We start from the raw sequence: 23,476 nt of genomic DNA, 5'->3' as shown, positions 1-23,476 counted from the left end.
AAGCTTCGAATTTTGCGACGAAAATTCTTGTAATGGTTCTGCTTTTTAAGTGGCTCCTCCGGTGTCTCAATATTTTTTCTTTTTAATATGCTGATCGAAGTGGAAAACAATTTTTAAAGATGACGATCGTGTTCTACCTGATATCTCGAAGCCAAAACATCTCGACATTTAGTTCTTTTTTTTTTTCGAAAAAATTTAAAGTTTGCTGTTTTCATTTTAGCTTCATGTCACATTATAAGCATGGTTAAAAAGCAATTGTCTCGGCGGCTGAGGTCACTGAGCGACACAGTCTGTCAGTTACTTTTTTATGCTCGTTATAGAAACTCGTCGCGAGATGTGACAATTAACAAGTAAATATTCAAATTTTTCAACAACGTGTGTGCAACTCACCGGTGACGAATAATTTCAAGGACGATTTTGAATGATATTGGCTAAATTTCAATGTCATTTTTTTTAACTAAACAAAAAGGTAACAATGGGGCATCTTCAGCAGCTGCTTTTTATTATAATTTTAACTATCATCTTAATTATGTTCTAAGCGATGAACACTCGTCCTTACGATTCGAGTCAAGAGGAATAATTAAATTTTCGACCATTGGAAAAACCTCTAATTATACAAACGAGGACAAAAAGCCGCATTGTAGTATATTTCGATGGATTTATTTTCGAGCTTCGAGAAGCGCCGAGAACACGAATTTTTTAAAGCAAGTTGAAAACGAAAGTAAAAAATAAATGAAAAAAGAAGCAGGCAATGCCTGTGCAAACTCATAAATGCAAACTGCTCGCTGCCAGCAGGATGAACCTCGCGGATAAACGTGACTTCGAAATTTCGGCGCTGCTGCTGCTGCTGCTACGTAAAAGAATACATAAACCGGTTTCAGGGGGGATTTCGATAGAGCTAATTTCATCTTTTTTCCTGGGCTACACACACACAGATATATGTGTGTAGAGCACGAATGGAAGACCTATATTAAACATTCGATGAATGAGGCTTTGTTAACGTTCGAGAGAGATGGAGAATATTTTGCGTACTGTGTACGAGGCTGAGAGTGGAGAGAACGAATTTGATTTTCGATTTTTGCAGAATAATCTGCTAGGTATAACCTTCTTTTTTAACCATAGAATTTTCAAGCTTTTCTGTCATGAATTTCAGATCAAAGAAAAATTCGGAACTGAAATGAAAGAAAATAAACCCTGAGAACGAATGCACGGATTAATAGAGCAGTTAAAGATTTGGTTGGTTGAAAATTTTATTTTAAATTCATCGTTAATAACTACTTTCACGTATTAGTCCCAAAATAACATTTCATCCACAGCATCAATAGTTCAGAAACAAAAAAAATATGACGAGGAGGCTGCGGCTGGGACTTTTGAATTTCAACGCACGTATTTGCCACAAATCCAGAAATCGAATAATTCATCGGCCCATCTGCCTTTTTTTTATGAAACTCAAGAAGATTTAAAAAAAAAGAAGAGGAAGAAAAGGAAGAAAAAGTGGAGTAAAGTTAACGACCGGAAAAGAATTCAATATTGGACAGAGAACGGGGTAAAATGGAGCGCTCCAGAATGATGGAAAACGCATTCACGATATAATGAAGAATATCAGCGTCGGTCTCTGCTATGTGTAGTAAGGTAGAGACATATACATCCTGAGATGGCAAAGGTTAGAGAGTCGTTCACATATAAGCAACTCGGATCACGGCTCGAATTACGCTCGAGCTTCGGCAGGATTGCCAGGAATTTACCAGTGGCGCGCGAGCAAAAATTCACTCTAACGATCGCACTTGCGTCTCTCTTTCTCTGGCGTTGGCGGTGCAGCAGCAGCAGCGCAGTCGAGAAACGACCGATTCACGTCTTCTTAGCTCTCGGGTCATGGTCTATGCAATAGTATCAAATGCGTTCGGTTGAACGTTTAAGCGCTAACATTTAATACATAACGCCGCTACTTATATATGACTTTTTCAAAGACTTGGAAAAGCTTTTCGAGCCAGCAGAATCCGAGTCGAGCTTTGATATTTCTTGAGATTTTATAGGCTTTGGACTCTTCGCAGCAAGAATAAAATATTATTCACTTTTACGTGTATGAACACGTGAATACCTTTGACTGACCTTATTCGCCGAATCATTTGAAAATCGAATTTTATAAAAGGATTATTTTGATAAAATTTGCTATTAAGCGAAGAATATCAAGCGAGTCAGAAGCGAAAGTCTACTATTGCAATAAATTGCTCATACATGGCTACATCAATTCTCATTTATGTGGGATAGCTCATTGAGGCTCCTAGTCGTGTTGCACGTAAAGAGTGATGAGATCATGTAGCATATTACCGCTCTCTTCCAGCGAAGAATCGTCTCTCTCGCTCTCCCGGCGATAAAAACGAGCCGAGTCGATTCACCGTGGACTATATCATCGCAGCTGCATTGTATTTTCAACAAATTACCATAAAGAATTATCATTGACGAAAGATTTACGCGCGCGGAAGAAAAGTGCACATAATAAACGGCGAATCTTTTTTTCCGCGAGATTAATTCGAGCTCGAGGCAAAGCGCCAAAGCCAAAGCTAGCCTAGCTAGCTAGCAACGTCGAAGGCTTTTTTAACGAGTGGTGTGAGAAAAATGCTACAAAAGCGTACGTAGCGCGCTCAAATACCGCAGGTTATACGTACGAAGAAAACAAATAAGAAGAAGCTCGGAGCTGTGTCGACGTTATTATTATAATCATTACTATGTAACGTAATGCCTCGTGTGCTGGCGCGCGCGAGCCTTTATAATACGCTGCGCACGATATAGACGCGAGCGCGAAAAACACGCGTCACCTGCACGTACCGGCTTGCTGCAGCGTGTACACATCTATATATGTCTTACGTGCATGTGTGTATACGAGCGCGCAAAGCGAGACTATGAAGTATGCGCGTCATGCAAGACGGGAAGGGGCCACATGCAGCACACAGCAGACCTTTTATTACTCTTAGTCATCATTTTCACATTTCTCGATTCGTGTTATTTTTTTTTTTTTTTTTGCGCGTCAAGTTTGAGCTCCGGAATTTTTTCAAACGTACATAATTCACGCGAGCTTGCGCGCACCTCACGCACGTGTACCTCTTAATAAGGCAAAATACACCACTTGACGATGGCGCGCGGGTAATGGTCTCGACTCTATTCCTCGAGCTGCGTGCGTGCGTGTGTGTTTGTAGAATCTCCGGGATAGGTTTTATATATATTATATACGCGCGTGGCACGACAATTGCAGACTTTCAGACTCAAGTGCCATCGCGGCATGGCAGCGAGGAAATGGAAAATAAGGCATTCTTTTCAACCGTCTGATGATGCTGTCGTTGCTGCTGCTGCTAGTGCTGCCAGTGTCATCTTTGCTAACTTGCAATTATTGTAAGGCGAGAATATGAGAGAGAGCAACGAATATTTGTTGGAATTGGAAAATATGAACTTGGCTGTAGAAGAACGAGGTGGCTCTCGTGGAAAAGACCGTAATATCAACTCGCTGCTTTCACAAGTGCCATTAACGGTCGCGCAGATTGTCAAGACTATATCTAATTGAGAAGTATTATTTCTAATTTCTCGGGCGTTTATCTAATTAGGACCGTACGTTGATCCTGCGAGCAATCGGTATATAATATTCACAAGTCGAAGATAAAAAAATGTCATTGAGCTCGTGCAGTCGTTGCAAAATAAAAATTATTGCACTTTTCCCGGCTCATTATTGTACGAAACGACGTCATAATCCGCGTGCCGGTGAATGTAACAATCAAGCGTTTATTCGAGTTTAGCACAGTTGAAAAGAACAGCAGTGCATTACTACAGTTTTGTGTTTTACGTATTATAATACGCTCGGCGCGCATCAGCACGTGTATACGTGTAGAGGTGAGGAATAAACTTGGAAAACCGCGAACATACACACCGACAGCACCTTATTGTGCAAGCAAGAAAAGTTTAAACCGAGAAACTTGCTGCAGCTCGCGCGCTAACACCTTGCCTTGCCTTGCCACCGCCGCGCTCATTTGGCTGTTACGATGTGTATATATTTGCGCCTGTTATAATAAACAATGGATTATTTCGAGATTAAGCGGTTTGAATATGTTGAGTCTACTTAAAGATTTCGCCGAGTTCCGTGCCGATTTCCGTCTCTGGGGGTGCCGCGCAAAACTTTTTGCTTATGAGAAGAACGAAAACTTCATTTCGAAAGTTTCATTATAGCTGTTGGTTTATTGCATTGTCGTAATTCAAATTCGATGAAATATGAAAAGTAAATCCGAAAGTTCGAGTAGAAGAAACGATTGCCAGACTCAAGGACAATGAGCACTCGTGGAAAAAATATTAAAGCACGGAGCGTCAATAATATTTAATAATTCGATCAAGGTCTTTTCTCAGATTCTCGCAGAAGAAAAAAGTGTCCCAATATTTAAACAATGTGGGACAAAAAGCGAGGGCTACGCACTCAAAACGCGGTGGGCTACATTGTAAAGAAACAATGCGCGGCAAGGGTGGCCACCCAACAAACGAGCCAACGACCGAGTGTGTGTGTGCAGTATACACGCAGCGGCAGACCGCGTGCAATATTCTAAAGTGCGCTTCTTATGCCACGCATTGTCAGGCCAAACGAGCGTATGTCTCTCTCGCTCGTCATTCGCTTTCTCGGCTGCTGCAGCAGCAGCGATGCTATATAATACTAGGCAGGCTGCACTACTGCAGGCATGTAACGCGCTCTAGCTCTCTGGCTCGCGCACACATGCGCCCGCCGTGTCACTCACACATAGAACATGGGCTGCTGGGGTTGCAGCGCAAAAAGGACTTATTACAAGAAGCCCCCGGAGCTGTAACGAGAACACGTAAAAGCCACTAGTCTCGCGTTTAAGTGCGGAGCAGCAGCAGCAGCGGCACTCCCGGTGCAGCCTAGTACTGCGCCGCACACGCATTCGCACAAATACACAGACTGCGCATCCAGCGATGCAACGTACGTCCACGCTTTCATGACTCAACGGGCATAAACGCGCGCGCGAGAGCCATTTGCGAATTTCGCCCAGATAACTCAAACTTTAATTGCTCGTACGCCCGTATATAAACTTGGCTTTTAACTTTTGCGCGCAACATCACAAACAAATAGACGCGCCGAGGATTTCGCGCCAATGAAAGTATTTCCATGTTTGACATTTTCTGCATTATATATACGCTTTTACAACTGTTGACCTAAACACTACAAAAAAAAAAAAGAAAAAAGAAGCGAGAGAATTCGTTTCAATTGCCCCGAACTAAAAGTCAACTCGTAAAGCATGAACGAAAAAAAACGAACGCAAAAGGAAACAACAAAAAAAACTTCCCGATAAGAGAGTAAAAATAAGTTGCTCTAAGATTAATTTCATTCAGGCAGATTATAGATAGCGTAGTGCTGCGAAAAAAGCTCTCGGACTGAATTTCAATGCCGCGTGTAGCAGCTGGCGTGGATCAATGTTTTAATTTAACATGCGTGGCTCGTAACTGATCGTCGCGCTTTTCAGTCACGTTCGCTTCTATCGCAAGCAGCACACAACACGAGTTATTTTGGAATATACACACACACACGCGAACATTGTATTCGCGCGCGGATCGAGCGGAGTAGTCGCAAAAGCAGCATGAAAAGCGGCAAAAACGATCGACGCTCCGATTTTTGTTTCCTCTTTAGTCCGGCTATAAGGCTATAAGCATTGGAAAACCATTACATTGCGTTGTTGTTGGGCCAGCGAGTAGCGAGAAAAAAACTTTTGAAATCACCCCATAGTAAAAACCCAGTTAACGCGCCGTTCCCCTCGAAAATCAGCAGGATCGCAACATCATCGTCGTCCTCGTCGTCTCTCGCACATACACACGCGAAACACACAAAATAACATACTATACATTGGGTGTGTGAGTTTGTGTGTCGTGCCCTGTGGCAGGCTGCGGCAGAACAAAGCGCATTTCGGCCCGGCGAATACACACGGTCAGCTGCCGTTTAGGAAAAACATTTTTATCGGTCCGCGTGTGCGTAAATGCGCAGTGTGCTGCACGACGAGCAACGACGACGAGCACATGTACGACGACACACGTACATACATGAACGCAGGTCGGCGCGCACGCACACACGTGCAAAATTACTATCGTGGTGGAACACCTGTTTCGAGGAATGCGCCTGCGCTCTCGAAATTCGCGTGCTGCAGTCTCGCACCATCCGGTCACTTCTTGTATGCGTTCTCACTCCTCTTTTATCGTCATTTATGTATAGGCGCACACACGTACGTATATATAGTATGGCGCGCGAGTATCTGCCTCTCGACGTTACGTACGCGAAATACAGAGTTACCGCGAGTACGTCTGACTCTGTGTGTATGCATGCGCGGCGTCCGTACCTGCACACCCATACTTTCTCTCTCCCTTTGAAAATGCATGTGCAAAGGCGTGGGCACACGTGCGATTGTTTGCGTCCGTGTATATAAATGTATACATACGTTCACGTGAATGCACGGCCCTGTGTGTGTGTATACGTGCGTTTGAGTGCGTTTGAGTGCGCGCCTATAGACATGGGTATATTTCGACTGTGCAGTATATACGTATGCGAGCGAGTGTGCGACGCGCTCCTTTTTTTTCCACGAACGTTCTTTTCCTTTGGAATGCTCTACAAGGGGATGAATTTCGAAAGAGGGGGAGAGTGAAAGAGAAAGAGAGAGAGACCGAGAGAGCAGCGTGAGACTTAGAATTCGAAAACGAGACGCGACGCGCTCGTTTCGGCAATGGAAAAATTGGAGGCGAAATCTATTCAATCCTCGTTCACGGATTTGTTAATGTAGTTTGCGACGTTATTTCAATCGGGGGTTTCAAACGGTTTTCCCTCGCGTTCTTAAAATACGAGCTCGATCTTTTTTCCATATTTAATGGTTTTGTACTCGTTGATGTGTGTTTTGCAAAACCAAGTGCATAAAACGTGTTCGCAACGGTTAATGAGTTCGAAATACATACCGATTATGGGTAGGCTGGAGGGCCGTTTTTATTTCAAATTCTCTTAGTTGTTGTGTAAAATTTTTCACAAATTTCACGATGTCGTTGGGCAAGCAAAGCAATAATTGCGGAGAACAATTATTCTATTTTTCTCTCTTCTCTAATCTCACTGATTTCGAAAGCACACAAGCCACAAACTTATTAATTTCTTTTTCAATTGTGACACTTTTCAATAATGATACGTTTTGTCACGTAGCACACCAAAATAATTTGCACTTTTGTATGAACTGGTTTATGGTCGCAGTAGCACTGAACACTCGATAGACGAGGAAAACAACAGCAACGAACAATAGTCAAAAAAGAGTCAAGGATCTTCGGTCGCGAGTGGCGGCCAAAATAAAGGTTGAAAACGAAAAACGGAAAAAGAAAAAAGGGGGGAAAATAAGAAAAGTGCGTTAGAATCGTTGATTAATCGCTGGAGGATTTTTCGCAACAAAGACGCGTACGACACAGCACAGAGACAAGGTGGAAAAATAGAAAAAACGTTGATCGATGCGAAGGATGTATTCTATTCCGCACGTATTCGTTTATACGAATGCGAGGAACTCGGCTATATGGGTGCTCTTGCTGCTGCTGCTGGCGAAGGAGGCGCAGAAACGCACGCGTATATGATATACCAACACACACCGAGGAAACACACACAAACGTACACCACGTATAAATGTGCCGAGCGAGTCTGCGTAGCTAGATACGGAGCGAGAGAAAGAGAGACGGATAGAGACAGAGAGAAGTTTTGCGAACATATATAGGCGGCTGCCGATCGCTGGAGGGACGCTCGGGCGACTGTCAAGCTCGCGGCTTTTAGAGGTTATGGAAGGCACGCCGCGCGCGCTCGCTCTCTCGCCTCGGCAGCAGCGCTCTCCCTCTCTCTTGCTGCCTGTGCCGCAGTTGTTGGCTCGCAGCTAGCGACTTCTCCCTCTACTTTTCTTACAAGTATTCGCAGCAGCAGCAGCAGTTCGAAGCGGCATATAGGCACACACGTCGTGCATCAAACACTTGCCAAGCAGCAGTCCTCGGCTCGGCCGTCGACTGTATGCCTCGCTTATGCGTTTTGGAATATAGGCACACACAAGCTCATCCGTTGAGCAGTTTTCTCATTCTTGCGCCGCAGAGACGCGTCGTGCTTTATTCTCGCCACTTTATGTCCTATACGCTGCACTCGAATAACGTCCGTTGGATCGTGCGAAACGCCGCGCAAACACTCGCGCGCGCCGACGTGCAGGACATACGAGGGAGAGAGAAAAAAGCTCGCGGAATTTACTGCGCTGAAAAACGTTTAACTTATCCGCAGCCGTGTATGACTGGTTGCAGTCTCGGCTGGACTTTGTCAGCAAGTCACTCTGGCCTCTTGCAAGCTCTCGTGCCAGAGGATATTTGATCGTGCCGTGGGCTGCGCGCGCAACCCCGCGAGCTTCGCGCACGTGTTCGAGACCTCTCGGCAGTTATACAGTCTGCAGTAGTCCGGTCGCAGGATGCTTGCGCGCGTTTCGCCACACCATCGCAGCTTCTCTCTCTCTCTCTCTCTCGACGTAACACGCGTGTGCCCCGAGGTCGCTACGTAGCCAACGTACGTAGTAGTAAGCGCGTGGCTTCTACGTGATACGCCTATATATAGCCCATGTGGACTCGATTCAAGTCAGAGGCTAGCTCCTGCGCCCAACATAGACTCTCTGTGTCTATGTGTGTGGGCGTGTGCGTGCCCGAGCGCGGGGGTAGATGTGTGCGATGCTGCTATACCGGAGACTTCGCCCCCCGAGCGCGAGAGCTGGGAATTTTTTCGGACTATTGATTCCGAGACCTAAGACAATTCGGCATGCGCAGCAAAAAAAAGATGCTTTCGGGGTCTATTAACGTACTAGTCCTTAAGCCAATTTTATACTTTGAGAGCTTCGTCAAACATAATCTCGTTGGCTCGACTTTTGTTCGAATCAACTTTGAGGGACTGTCGACGAATTTTTTTTTATTCGACCGTTCGTTTCGTTTTGCATTGGAAAACGTAAACATTTTCGAACAAATTTTTATCACTGACCTTAATTTTACTGTAATTTCAGGAAATTCTTACGCATATTTTTTTGCTCACTTTAATTACTTGATCATCGACTCTTCGTTTTAATTGATGTACAAAGCATGTTAATGAATGAAAGAGATGATCCACTTATTTCAAAAGTCAGTTTATTGAATATTTGGTGAATCTAAATTGTAGGTATTGCAAGTATTGATAAAAATTGTTTGACTAGATTTTTTTTATAAAATACCCAATGTAATTTAATTTGATCACCCAGATCAAGGAATTTAATTTCGATTTCGGTTAAAGAACAAACCTGTAAAACTTTTCCGAAAATTAAAAGCACAGCATGAAACTAAAATATATTATATATCTGAAGCCTCTGATATATTATAAAGACCTTTGAATAAAAAAACACTTCCAATGCAAGTTTAATTAAAATATATTTCTTTGCAGGCCAAGTGAATCAATATCGTTGTTTAAGATCGATGCGTAGGTAGCCGTTCTTGATCCCTTTGTATCTTATAAAGGTTTTGCTTATTAAAATCTACTAATTCCTTGCTTTTTGTTGAGCTATTTATTTAACAAGATTGACTCAAGTCAAATTAAAAATGTCAAATTAAAATTGCACTGTAGCATAGTTAACAGTTCATACTATGATTAGTAAACCAACGCAGCAGTATATTAACTTTTCCTAATCAATAATGAGATTAGGGCGCAGTAGGAGTCTTAATAAGACTTTTAATAAGATTTCTAATCAAATTATTCTTGGATATTGTCAAATACAAAGTCGAAAGATCAAATTTACTGGGCCGAGAAGTATTGGAGTCTAAATTTGTTTTTTATACGCAAGTGATAGTTAACTTTAATTAAAATACTGCTACTCAGCGTCAGCCTTCACAAGTATTTATATTAGTTTGTCGATCTGTATAAGTAAAGTATGTAAAATATCTCCAAAGAAAAATTTAAAATTTATGGATCTTACAATTTTGAATGTAAAAAATAATTCAGCTGCATTGAAATATTGAAATGATCTGTTGATCAGTTGTGAGCACAAAAGGAGTTTATCGATAAACGAAGGTCAATAAAGTAATCAATTTTTGCGGTACATGAAAACCAATTAAAAGGTTTGTTAATTAAACTTTGAAAAGTCGAAATAGATATTATACTTCAAATGGGTCAAAAGAATTGATGAGAAAAGGGTAATAATCAACGATATCTTGCGTTAAAAGAAAACCAGTTCGTGATGCTAATGGCGACTTAATAAAAGGCTGTTGAGCGAAAAAAAAATAGAAGCACATTTGGACGGCCTATTTCATCAACCTATTAGAAAAAGTCGTAAAACTGAATTTTCAGAGTTAGGATAAGCTCGTTTAGCTTCCAATGTTTCTATCGCATTATTTTTGGCCTAGAGCAAAGTAGTGATTTTTTTGTAAATGTTCAATTCGGACTTTAATAAATGTTTCGTAGGTACCATTCACAAATCTCCGTAAAACTTTTTACTGTATTATTTTTTACCGTTGTAGGGATACACAGCACTGTAGTTACAATTATTTTTTAAAAAATAAAAACGAACACACTTTTCGCTGGAATAGTACCAAAAATATACACTATAGTTTTAGCTGTTTGTTTCGGCCTCCAAAAAGCAGTGGAAAGTGTTGAGCTAACACAATAGATTCACGAAAATATAAGAAAAACTACGGGTGAAAAGAAAAAGTGATACATATTTTACGTCAATATGCCGGAAAATGCAGTCTTTCTAAAGAAGAAAGGACTGAATTTCGATAAAATTGCGGTAGTAAATAGAAAACGATAGACTTATTATTTAGTACTCACAAAAATTTCAGAGAAATAGATAATGATAGTATGAATAAATCGGTTTTAAAACAATTAATGTGATCGTAATAGGCGTGGAAAAAGAAATGAGAGAAACTGAGTTTCTGAAGTAAAAAAGACGGGAAAAATGTACCGAGTACAGAATGCATGTGAACGCTCATACATGCGTGCATTTTTGAAAGCTACATGCAGGAGTTAGTTGAGAATGGTAAGCGGTGTAAATTATAATTTTGGGGTAAGCATTACTTTGCTTACAAGCTCTTATCCTTTCCACTTACTACAAGCCCATGGGTTTGAGTGAAACTAATCTTTTTAGGGCCTAGCTTGAAAAGTGGCCTTTGGCATGACACAAAAAATAAACATTTTTTTATCGAGGACAAAGCGTAAAAATGAGCAACTTGATGGTCTTTTAAGACCTTGAGCAATGTATAGTGAAGTCGCTTTCCTCGTCATACATCCATCGAGCTATTTCATTTTTTCGCAGTCGCACTCGGCATAGAAATACTCTCTCTAGGCCCATATAATCTGTAATTTCTGCGTCCTCTTTTTTTGTTGTTGCATTTTACTCCATTTCAGTGGTGCGCGATACGCGAGCTGCCTGAAGAATTACAGTAGGGAATTAGAGACCGGTACCAGCCGTGAAAATTAAAAGGCGCCGCGCGTGTTATCGAAAAAGGATTTTGCCGGGGCAAAAGAGGGATAGAGGTGGCAACGGGCGAGGGGACGGGAGAGTTTGAGGAAAGGAAAAAAATTATCCACTGTGTACTGAAAGGGTAATGTGCGCTCGGCACGGAATGTCGACGCTACTTACTCTATATGCTCTTACGGATGTATGTATGCGAACTTGTTGCAGAGAGGATCGATTTTTTGCCTCGCGATAGTCATGAATATACCATTAGGCAGGTATACCTATTTTCTTCGCATTTTTGCGGGTACGTAGTAAAAGTTTTTCCCTCCTACGGCTTGAAAATTGAATCAGAAGGGATGACTTTTCTTTTTACCTTAATATATATTCCATGATGAAAGGCTCTTGAAAAAAGTATAAACCGTATAATAAAACTTTGATTGAGTATTTTAAATCCTTGGAGCGTGGGTGTCAAAAAATTGGACAGGATTTTCGAAAATCTCAAACTGTAAGCTTTCAACTGAATTGATAAAATGTTCAATTGAAGCTGAATTTCCCTTGCCCCCCGAGCCATCATGACTCTATCTCAAAGAAAACTTTTAGAAAGAGTGCTCTTTTTATTTAAAAATCATTAAAAAGAAGTTTTCCAGTTTTTCTTTTTTATTTCGTTAAAATTAACCTTTTATCGTGGAAATAACTTCGCTATAAAACATATTTCTTACTCCTACTTTGTTCTAAAGTAAATTATTTGCTAATTTTCTTGATATACATAAAACATATTATAACTGAACTTGAAAATGTTTAGTAACTTTATTCAAATTATATATCGTATCTATCTATTCACATCGTGGCAAATACATGATATATCAAGATTTTATCCGGTGGAGCGCGAGTATCGTGTGCGACAGAACAATTCCATTTGACGAATATCGGACCGACGTGATGTGTGCGCGTATACATAGCTAGTTTGGCAATGGTTTAACTCGAGATATTCTGCTGCTCACGTTCTCGAAGACGACAATATCAATGTTTTCTTCGGAGACAGATTTCATACAGAGACAAGGGGGATGTCGACTTTGATCTTGCGTTCAACGGAAAATCACATCTTTTTTTCAATACTATGGCGACTAAAGAGTTCATGACTTGCGCAAAAGTGTTTTTTTTTTCATACACAAAGATCCTGAAAAAATTATTTAAAACGGTTAAACAATATTGTAACAGAATTGAAATTCATAAACTAGAACCACAAGCGAGCCGTGCTGAAAAATGCAAGTTTAGATTCAACGTTGCTTCAGCTGTTCATGATAGACTTTGGGCTTGCCCCACATCCGTAGCTAACCTGACATTCGGACTGGACCACACACACAGCCACCCACACGTATACAGGGCGAGACGACGAAGCTGCAAATGACATGCAGTGGTCAACGGGGTGTTCGAGTTTAAAGTATGTGTCGTCGTCGTCTACGTGAGTACCGTATCATACTGCAGGGAACGCGCTACGATCGTTACGTGCTGTCTCATTGTTTTGCGGCCGTATACGTGTATGCACGTGCCTTGCATGCACGTATATATATCGAGTTTGCGTGGAAACCGTAAGCTCATGGTCTTGACGTACGACAATAGGAAAAGCTCCGCGCATATATAACTGAATCCCGTAGCTTTAATTTTGCAGGCGGTTAAAGTTTGTGCGTGGGTGTGCCAAAGGCACGAGACTGAGCTTAGTTCCCAGTCGGTGATATGTTTTTTGCAGTGAAACTTCTTTCCACAAAGTTTTATATATTCACGTGAATCTATGTTTGTGCACATTCTCTGATAGATAATATACGCACATGAGTTTTTAATAATTAAAAATCGTTTGCGGATAGGGTAGTGGACCGAATCAGTTGCTTCAGCGCTTACTGTTCATAATTATAAATAAATAATAATCAATACAAGTATTTATGCATTTTTAGTGACAAATTAAAATGGCGTCGTAAAACCTAAAACTATTTGAGCTTCGTTTATCGTCATTTCTCGTTGAAATGCAAGTATAGTACAAGTTTTACCGCTAGATGTCATTATCAAATCCACAAGGACAAACTAAATCCCCAGAAGTTAAATTTCTGTCAGATTTCTATATATTTCTCAATATTTTGCAAATGAAACAGAAGTTCCTAATTTGAATATTTTCAAATTTTTAATTCATAATAGTTACAATTTTGAGTAATTTATTTGCACCTCAACGTGAATTTTTAAAAGATGCAGCAATTTTGTACGCGATGACCGAGCAATATAACAGAAACCGATGTATAAACCGCGTCATTGTGCCGCGCAGCAACCCTATGTAGCGCGCGCGCGAGTAAGTACAAGTTTGTTCCGAGATAACAGGCTGAATGAAATCACTATTGAATGAGCCGTAGCAGACGTACATTTGTATACGTGTAACGACATTAGATTGCCACCTTATCAATCTCGCTCTACACCTATTATTCTGCGCGACGTACAATATCATCCCTTGTGTTCTCGCTTATCGTCGAGAATTTTACCGAATTCGAGCTTTTGAATGTGACGGATGCGCGACCAAAACTTAATGTTACATGTATATTGTCGTAAACAGAAATAACCTAGACTGAGAATCAAGAGCTGGATAAACCCATTTACAGCTCGAAATAAATTAAGTGCTTTCACTTATTTATTCGTTTTTTTTTTCATTTTGGTGCAAACTCGGTGAAAAAAGTTGGCTTTGAACGCGCAGAGATGGGTAATGCGGATTAGCGACGAAATGAAATTGGAATTAGTTTAAAACGAAAAGCGAGCTTTAGAGGCACTATATTGTAATTCAAGATACAACGTCTGGTGCTTGGACTACTATTCTCATCAGGCTGTGCTACGGACTCTCTACGACGATTATACTTCCGAGAGTACCAACGGCGGACCCTAGAAGATCTACAAACTGGACGATTTCATCAACGACGTGACGTTTGGTTTCATGGCCCATCACAGACTCGAGATGGGAGTTTTGGAATTGACCGAGGCATCGTTAGTTTCACTGGCCCTTAAACCGCTCGGCCAACGACATTATTCTTTTAATTATCACCAGCTCTTCTTATTTTATGCTTGTAAGATTTTTATACTTCTCTTCAAGGCTACAATTATCTTCAACAACTCGCCAATCAAGCAGGATGAAATTCGCAGCGAAATCGCAACATTTCTCGAGGCAGTCGTCGACGTGACTTATCGACTGATGGGCATGCCGATGCCGCATCGATCCTCGGAGGCTGCGTGAACTCGCGAAACGATTCCAGAGACGTCGATTCGACGTGCAAAGGCGACTCAACAAAGTCCCGAGAAATTTCTACAGGTAAGATATTGCATACGAGAGGCTTTGAGGCTTCAACGCAGTCAAGCATTTGACCGGCAAGATCAACTTTACGAACGTCATTAACGAGTTTGACTACTGGCGCTCGCCAGGTAAGTTTTGCACGTAATAGCAAGTGGTAAAGCTAATTGAATATTTCAATCGATTTCGCGCATAATTCAACGGCACGTAATTAAACATCGTGTACATGCCGTTTCAATTAGTTCGTAAAAATTTTTCCGACGATTCTCCACTTTTTTTTTATCTAACTGATTCGAGTCAACTATTGCTCGCAGATCTAATCGATATTCAAACATTTGAATTTATAATTTTTCAAAGTATAAAAAAATATTTTCACAACTCACTTAATAGCTAAGAATAATTGGTACACCATCGAACAACTCGATGGTTTTATTTCTGTTTAATAATAAACTTCAAGTTTTGTTAATTTAAAATAATTAGTTTGACAGTTTATACGAGTTTTTCCATTATTGTATTAGCTAAACTGCCCCCCAGCTAGTATACAAATGAAATATACATGTGAACATGTGAATTTGATACCAAGTCGGACATTAGATACACGCAATAAAATATGTAAATTGGAGCGGAGCACGCGAGATTATGTTTAGCAGTGTAAATTTGCTTGAGGCGCGCATAATGTACACATTTAAAGGAGCCGCAGAGCAACGCGACGCCGAATCGTCATTCAACTGCTAAATTTGTATGGCTAGAGCTCGGAATATGGGCGATGAATATTGAACTGAATTATCCAATATTGTGGTATGCATACAGGCAATAAGAACGCATTATATTTATTATAAAGCTGAAGCTCTCGCTCACGCTCGAATCGATGTTGATTAGCTAACGAACGACGCGCGACCGATCGATTGGTCTGCTGTTGCTCGACTTGCGTGACTAAGCACATGCGTTTAATTTAACATAATGTACATTATGTATTGTCCATTACGCAAAATGTTCATTACATTCTGATACATTGCCCGTTAAAATATTACGTTTGATATCTAATTTCGCAAATTTTTCAAATAGTTACGATAACTAAGACATCTTACTATATTCAACGGTAGTTTAATCAAATTTGAGTTAGTGGACAGATCAGCTCAAAAAACATAATTGATGAGCGAATATGGTCGGTCCAAGACATTAATTGACGGATTAGTTACTAATGGATGCTGAAGCATGTTCCTTAATTGAGCATGCTCTGGCTATATTTACTTTAAGATGTTGCAGAATTAATCAATGCATTATTATCTTACAGGTATATGGTTTCAGGGCTCAGCTTAGAATTAATTTATTCAAGATTAAATATATTTTTTTATTCTAAACATTCATCGTGTTTTATTTAACTTTTTGTGGTTTTCTATAATATCATGAATTTCAATAATAAAACTCATTTGAATATAAATTACGTCAGTAATTGATATCAGATCGATTCGTCCTCGTCATCTTTCATCAGCATTAAGTTAAAGTACATAAAGACGGTTACCTCTCTTCAAAGGCACTAAAAGCGAATCAAATAGATGATACGATAAATGCATAAAGTTATAAATACAAAGTATGTTTCATTTTCGAAAAAATTTTCCGACGGAAATTTCAGCGTTACTCATCAAAATCATGACGCATACTTTTTCTCGCACCTTGAATACATTTAGCTTGAATGTTATAGTTTAATGTTACACGATTTCATATTGATTTTTAAAAAATTCTTATATTCAAGCCTCTTCTTGTAGACGTACATAATTTTTTTAGAAGTGATACAGAGCTTTTTCAATATCATCTCTCGATTGTATCTTCGAAGAAAATGTGTTTTAAAGGTAATATAAGGTTAAATGTGTCATTTAAACTCCACTTTCGAATAATCTAAAAGTAAAGATGCTAATTCTTTTTAATCTAGACTTTTTATTAGCTGCGGCAAAAGCTGAATAAGTCAACATCAAATATCTAGATAAGACATGGCATAGCTCGATGGCTTCATCTTGACACAATGCGCTCACTCTCATTTTTGCCATCGTGTATCGCCCGTGACGACAGTTCATCATTTTTATGGCATCGAGGCTGTGTTTTTACGCGGCGTCACGTGGCCCGGGGAATAATTAAAGTGGAGCACACGTCGAGAGCTCGCGGGATCTTGGTCTCGGTGCTGCGCTCGTGTGTTTACCGCGCGCGCGGGCGCTTATATTCCGCGATTGCTCGTCGCAATTGTCGACGTATATTATTGTAACTATATAGCATACATACACACGCGTATCCTGACAGTTGAACAGCAACTGGCTGTGCTTGTGTGCGTGTATATTGCCGCATATTCGCTCGCGACACACGGCAACGCAGTTCGTGCACGCGTTCGACCGCAGTTTGATTTCGCGCGGTGCAACACGCCTCCACTACATTACCCTCGAATAAACCATTTGATTTGTGGCTGGCCACTTTTTCATTTTCGGAATGTAGCGCTCAGTTTTGTCCTCTCTGCCGTGTTGCTACAGTTGCCGCTGCCGCCGTTCACTATATAACAATTATTGTGTTTTCCGTGCGATATATGTTGATCAAGTTTTTCCAACCAGTTTATCGTTCGATATTGTGCACGAATTACACGCGCGCGCACTCAAGCATAACAAATAGTTGTTGAAATTTCATTAACTTGTGCTTGTTTGCTCACTCCGAGGGTTAATTCAAGTAAGACCGATGTAAATTCATCGGAGATGTAATGTCTTATCGCAACTGGCAGTATTGAATTTATTGCACAAATAATATCAAATAACCACTGGTGCATTATAAACTCCATATATTGATTTTAACGGAAATTAATAATTAATGCCGAAATCTAGACCAGTTTGAAACCAAATCATTGGCGAATCATTAATTGATAATCAAATTACCATCGTTATTGATATTAAAATCGATCGATAATATAAACGTATGCAATATATATTTCAAAAAGTGTTTGTGTGAGCACCAGGAACTCAGATATTAAACTCGATTCTTTAAAAATACGTTTTAATAAAAAAAGGTTACGATCGCGTCGTTCGCATGTCGATTCATCATTACAAGCCACACACTAAACATGAATAGCAGAGTTGAATCATTAATAGTTTTGGGGCTCTTGGTGCTTGTTTCGAGAGTGTTGGTATCGCTGGCCGTAAAAGAGCCGCCCGAAGTGAATACAAATTTTGGCCGGGTTAAAGGACTCTGGCTTTCGACGGTCAGACAGAGAGAAATTGCAGGTTTCATCGGACTCCCTTATGCTGAACCGCCGGTTGGGGATCTTAGGTTTGAGGTATGTACAGCATAGTTGTTCAATTTTATTTTCTCGGCGTAAACTCCTGCTACAAAGTTTGAATATTTGAAAGTTTCTTTCCGCTTTTGCATTGAAAGTATCTTTTCAACGACGTATTTTTAAATTTCGCATGTTCGACTGTATTTCAAAATAGTGACAGTAAAAGATATATTGTTTCAATTGGCTTGAAAAACGTAATTTGTTTTTGCACTAAAATGATTAACGTTGCAGAACCCGCGACTCTGGACAGAAAAATGGAACGAAACAAAGAACGCCACGGAAGATCAATCGGCTTGTGCTCAGGGAAATGTCGGTAGTTCCGAAATTTTAGGTAGCGAAGATTGTTTGTATATCAATGTGTTTACCCCAGTCGTAAGTACGCAAAGATTTAAAATACATATCATAGATAAAAAAAATTGACGATTTTGAGTGACGTCACATGTTAACAAACTGCAAACAAAAATTTAACCTCGTCGAACGATGAAATATGACTCCATATGCTTAATAGCATTCATCAAGCTTGATTGTTTGCCAAGGTCATTGGAGAGTCAATTGTTTAACACTATGTAGTTTTTATTTCATTTTACATGGAATCATATTTTCATCAAGTTTGAAATTTTCATCTCGAGCTTTTACGATTCATTTTTATACGCAACAGTTTTAAACTGATCTTGAAACTTTCTTCAATTCGTTCAATTAAGCCGGGGCGATTTTCGAAATTTGTCCAACAGGTTTACGAAGTTAACGACACCACTACGAGCGGCTCGGAAAGGCTGCCTGTAATCGTTTATGTACACGGCGGCTCTTTTAACTTCGGCAGTAGTAACACGTCAAAATTAGCCCCAACTTATCTGCTGGATCACGATGTCGTTCTCGTTACCTTCAATTACCGGCTTAATGTATTTGGTGAGTGGGTGATTTTAACTTGATAGTTTTACTATATTAAACAAGGCTTGATAAGACAAGCCTCTGCGAGAGCGTATACATATTTACGATATGTGCGAGCGTCGGGTTAAAGCAACTGCCCCGACGCGCGCTGCTCTGTACACAAAGGCACTTTAATGAGTAATAATTCCACGCGCTAACAAGACTGTATCTGCATATGAAGTTGAAGCTTATACTAGAACAGTCTACTAGGCGTTGAATTATGAATTGACGGTGGCTATAAAAAAATTCTACAGCGTTGACAATTTTTTTTCGCTCACGAGCTTGAATCATTGTAAATCTTGAATCTTTGAGTAAAAATAATGCTAGATGTTTATCGAGTTGTATTTAGCTGGAAAAAATTACTATGGATTTTCATTAGCTTAAGCCGCATCCCAGATGTAAAGAAAGAATCGAATAATCGCGGATTTAACTCTTTACAGTTGCAAAAAGTCTATTATAATTACAATTGCGTGAGCACAGGTTTCTTCAGTACAGGAAATGCGGTCACACCCGGTAACTACGGACTCAAAGATCAAGTTGCGGCTCTCCATTGGGTGCAAAATAACATCGAGGCTTTCGGTGGCGATCCACGATCCGTAACCTTAGTGGGCATTAGTGCCGGTGCTGCGTCCGTGCATTTGCTGGCCACGAGCAATGCTACGGAAAATCTTTTTCATAAGGTAGCTCTTTTCAATTAAACCGAAAAATCGACGTTTGTTCGAGAAAATTTTATTGTTGTTCTGATAAATACAGATTATCACCATGAGTGGAGTGGCCACTGCCCCCTGGGCTTTTCACACTAGAGAAGATATAAGAAATTCATCGATGGTAGTTGCAAAACGGTTGCTGTGTGATATTGAGAGTATTTTGGAAAGAGAGGAGCTAGAAGATTATGAAGGTAGTGGCAATGACACTGAATTAATCGAAGAAAACAATTATTTGACCGAAGATGCTAAAGATCAAAAAGTACTTGAATGTCTAAAGAAAGCTGATTACAAAAAATTAGTGCAAGCAGGATATTGGGTAAATTTTAATAAAATATTTTCCTATTTTATAGTCACATATAGTGCATAACATTAATATGCATTAGCTTCAGTTACATTTCTGGTGTTTTCGAATGAATCCAAATTTATTTTGATTGCTTGAAGTCATGATATGCATGTGCTTATTATTTCTATAATTTTTCATATTAAAAATGCATGTTACAATGGTCGTATAATGCATTGTAGTAAATATGTACAGTTTGAATGGCGAGGAAATCCAGCTTGTTACTTTGGACCAACGTTAGAAGCTGAAGCTGACGGGGCTGTTATAACGACACATCCAGATTACAGTTTAAAACATGGCCAATTCAGAGATATACCTTGGATATCTGGATTAGTAAATGATGAGGGTCTCGTGAAAACTAGTGGTAACTTCATTACCTATAATTTTTTTTGTATGTTTATAAAAATATATTAATGTTTGCTTAATTCATAAGATCTATTTTTAATGAGTCAATTAAAAGAGGAATTTTTGGAGAATTTTGACTCTTTACTGCCTTATGTTTTGGAACTTCAAAATAATATTGAAGATTTTAATGCTTCTAATAGAGAAATAGTGAATTTTTATTTTAATGGTGAACTTGATCCTGAACTTTTTGATGAAAATATAACCGAGGTAAATAGAGAATGTGTAAACCTTTCATGACTTTGCTTGCAACTTTATAAATTGTATTTATTATTTTTATTTAGATGATAGGAGATGGTATTATGGCATGGCCAACTTACGAAGCTTTGAAAATTCAAAGTGCAAAAATGAAGTCTAATGCTTATTTTTATGTTTTCTCGTATGAAGGAACATTTAGCAATACTTTTCGATGGGACATTCCTTTCCATTTCGGTAAATAAATATGTGTCGGATATTCATATGTATCGAATAAGTAGATTTAGACAAAAAGTTTAATTGAAAAATTTCTTTTAGGTGTTGCTCATGGTGATGATGCAAATTATTTATTTCCCATTTTGAATAAAAAATTTGAAGAACTGCAACTGATGAATACATTGGGAGATATAACAATGATTAACATAATGTGTGAGTTATTCAGTAGTTTTGCACAAACTGGGTAAGTAATTTTCGAATTTTAAATATCTTTTTTCTAAATACTTTACTTCATTTATAAATAAATCAATTTTTAATCAGAGTACCAAGCGCCAGATTAACAACTGAGTGGGAACCTTTCCAAAAAGCACATCGTTTCTTAAGGCTTGGATCTGATCACAGAACAGACATAAATATGGAATCTAATTTTTTACCAGAACGCATGTCATTTTGGTCTGAATTGATGTCCAACTATTCAAGACCCGTGCGTGAAATAAAAGTTGGACTCATAAATTCGTCAATTAAAAATACTTCACAATTTACCATAATATCATTATTACTAACCTTTTTTATTCACTTTTTCTTCTTGAGTATTAGGTAGAGATGTATTCGAAAATGTTAACTATATTATATGATAATATATAATGAACACTTTTTTGTGACGTGTGATGTAATTGTTTTTTTCTTAAAAAATTAATGAAAATAAAAATAAATTTAATACATTGAATAACAAATTTTGCTTTTCAATAAATAAATATTTTGGAAGTGAAAAATGAGTCAAAAGTTTTTTAAATATCCAAGCTATATTTGGAATGTCCAGGGGTGAAAAAAAAATGAAAAAAGGAACTTTGTGTACGGGTAAATTAACATGGCAGATAAAAGCGCACTCGACTTTTCGGGTGCGTACATGCATATATGGTACTTGTTCGATACTTCACTGTGTACATGTTACGAGCGAAAAACTGCAATGTATGTTTGTTGTTCTTCTTTTGCTTTCAACCTGTTATCCCTGCAGTTTATTTTCGTTCTAAAATTATTAAAATAGAATAAACATTTGAAAGTAAAAGTATGAAGATGAAAGATGTAAACTGTGACATGTGGTAAAAAGGAGATTAGTTCCAAGCAGTTTTCACGTTCATTAATTGTTTCATTATATCATTCAACCAATGTACAGATGTGGAAATATTTTTAATAAAATTTCGCAAGAAGTTTATCTTGAAAATTTTTTTTGTATAAATTTTTGTCGTTCGAACTATAATTGTTCCCAGACGCTATACGTGATAGATAATGATCGACCCAAGCTTATTTGGAAATTTATCGACTGAAGTCATACAAGTATAAAAGTGTCTCTTTTGTGTCGATCGAGATACTTAGAAGACATGTCGACTTTTGAACGTCCCCATACAAGTAGTAACATTAACGGCTTCGTATTTTAAGATGATTTCTGCATTGGCAATGTTTCATTTCATCCCGATACATCGTAGATCTACCAGCTTAGTCAGAGTATATCTGTATGATTTTTATTTCTAGGGATTTTCGTATTGATCCCTAGTTTACGATGGCTGAAAAAATTGAGAATCATGTTGGTAGATTAAACCTTACCGAACTGTAGCCTCGATAATCCTTTTTATAAATGTTCTACATACATTCAAATGGTATGTATTCAACTTTGACAATGCTGCAGCCAGTGAAAATAATATTTAAAAAAAAAAGCATAGTTACCATAAATAAAGTAAAAAATTGTTAAAAACGTAACTTGCTCTTAACTTTTGTATTTTGCTTCCTAATTCGACTTTATAGGGAAAAAATATATTATAATCAACGGTGTGCATGTTGAAAAAGAAACGGAAGAATGAATTTACTCAACCAAAAGTACGGATAGAACGACAGCTCTGGAATGCAAAAAATAGATATGGATCGAGAAAGAGTATTTTTTCGTGCCTGTCTGACTCTCGAAAATTCACCTGTGCAGCCACGCATTTATGAATTTGGACGCATTGCTTACTATACGTATCGGAGTGAAATGTTAAGTACATGTGTGTATGTTGCGTTCCTACCGAAGCAGCATTGATAGGTCAAATGATTTGCAAAGCTGAGTGACATTTTAGCCAACCTGCAGGTACGACAAATTCAAATCTGTGTGAAACTTTGGCGATGATTATTTAAGCTTGATCGGTAATGGGATCAGTTTTGAGAATGAGTCTTTCTATTTTTGGTCACTGGACTCAAAATGAAAAATAGTTATTTATGCATGATGAATGAAAAAAAATTCGCATTTGAATATTAATAGCTAAATAATTCGATGTAGATGTGTGAGAAAATTGAGTTAGGTTAAAAGTCGATTCAAGAGCTATAGATATCCCTTGCCTCACATGATCGTAATAAAATTAGCAAAGTTAGGGTGTAGTGCAACTTCCAGTGCATTCTGTTCCATCTAGCTATGCATATAGAGGATGGTGACCATACTAAAGTCAATATCTCGGTCTGTATATCTATCTCTTTGTATCTGCCTGATTTTCTATAGTCAAAGCTGATTGGTCCCAGAGATGATCCTGTATTATTGTACACAAGTTGAGG

The 23,476-nt window shown here is 38.9% G+C and overlaps 2 protein-coding genes across 3 annotated transcripts in view; one reads left to right on the top strand and one right to left on the bottom strand.

Annotated features, from left to right (window-relative positions):
• Nucleotides 1-7,777, bottom strand: part of LOC106652595 (polypyrimidine tract-binding protein 1) — a 208,385-nt gene extending 200,608 nt beyond the window's left edge. For both annotated transcript variants that reach the window (XM_014371641.2, XM_014371643.2), the window contains exon 1: nucleotides 6,982-7,777. The gene's annotated coding sequence lies outside the window, so the exon portion shown is untranslated. The remainder of the gene's footprint in view (nucleotides 1-6,981) is intronic.
• Nucleotides 7,778-16,274: 8,497 nt separating this feature from the next.
• LOC106652478 (venom carboxylesterase-6-like) lies at nucleotides 16,275-21,633 on the top strand. The gene is made up of 10 exons (XM_014371457.2): nucleotides 16,275-18,112; nucleotides 18,344-18,484; nucleotides 18,844-19,018; nucleotides 19,520-19,719; nucleotides 19,793-20,062; nucleotides 20,282-20,450; nucleotides 20,520-20,698; nucleotides 20,773-20,920; nucleotides 21,002-21,143; nucleotides 21,221-21,633. Exons 1-10 carry the CDS (start codon nucleotides 17,900-17,902, stop codon nucleotides 21,498-21,500), a joined length of 1,917 nt encoding a protein of 638 aa, XP_014226943.1. The 5' UTR covers nucleotides 16,275-17,899; the 3' UTR covers nucleotides 21,501-21,633.
• The last annotated feature ends 1,843 nt before the right edge of the window (nucleotides 21,634-23,476 follow it).

Source organism: Trichogramma pretiosum, unplaced genomic scaffold (assembly GCF_000599845.2).
Source record: "Trichogramma pretiosum strain Unisexual culture from Peru unplaced genomic scaffold, Tpre_2.0 scaffold32, whole genome shotgun sequence".
Classification (NCBI taxonomy): Eukaryota; Metazoa; Arthropoda; class Insecta; order Hymenoptera; family Trichogrammatidae; genus Trichogramma; species Trichogramma pretiosum.
This window is presented reverse-complemented; position numbering and strand designations above follow the sequence as displayed.

Bases quoted from the DNA above. Each gene is read 5' to 3' on its own strand.
- LOC106652478 (XM_014371457.2), top strand. From the start codon at position 17,900: ATGAATAGCAGAGTTGAATCATTAATAGTTTTGGGGCTCTTGGTGCTT. The intron at 20,451-20,519 runs GTAACTTCATTA...TTAATTCATAAG, and splicing joins GGGTCTCGTGAAAACTAGTG to ATCTATTTTTAATGAGTCAA. The intron at 20,699-20,772 runs GTAAATAGAGAA...ATTTTTATTTAG, and splicing joins TTGATGAAAATATAACCGAG to ATGATAGGAGATGGTATTAT.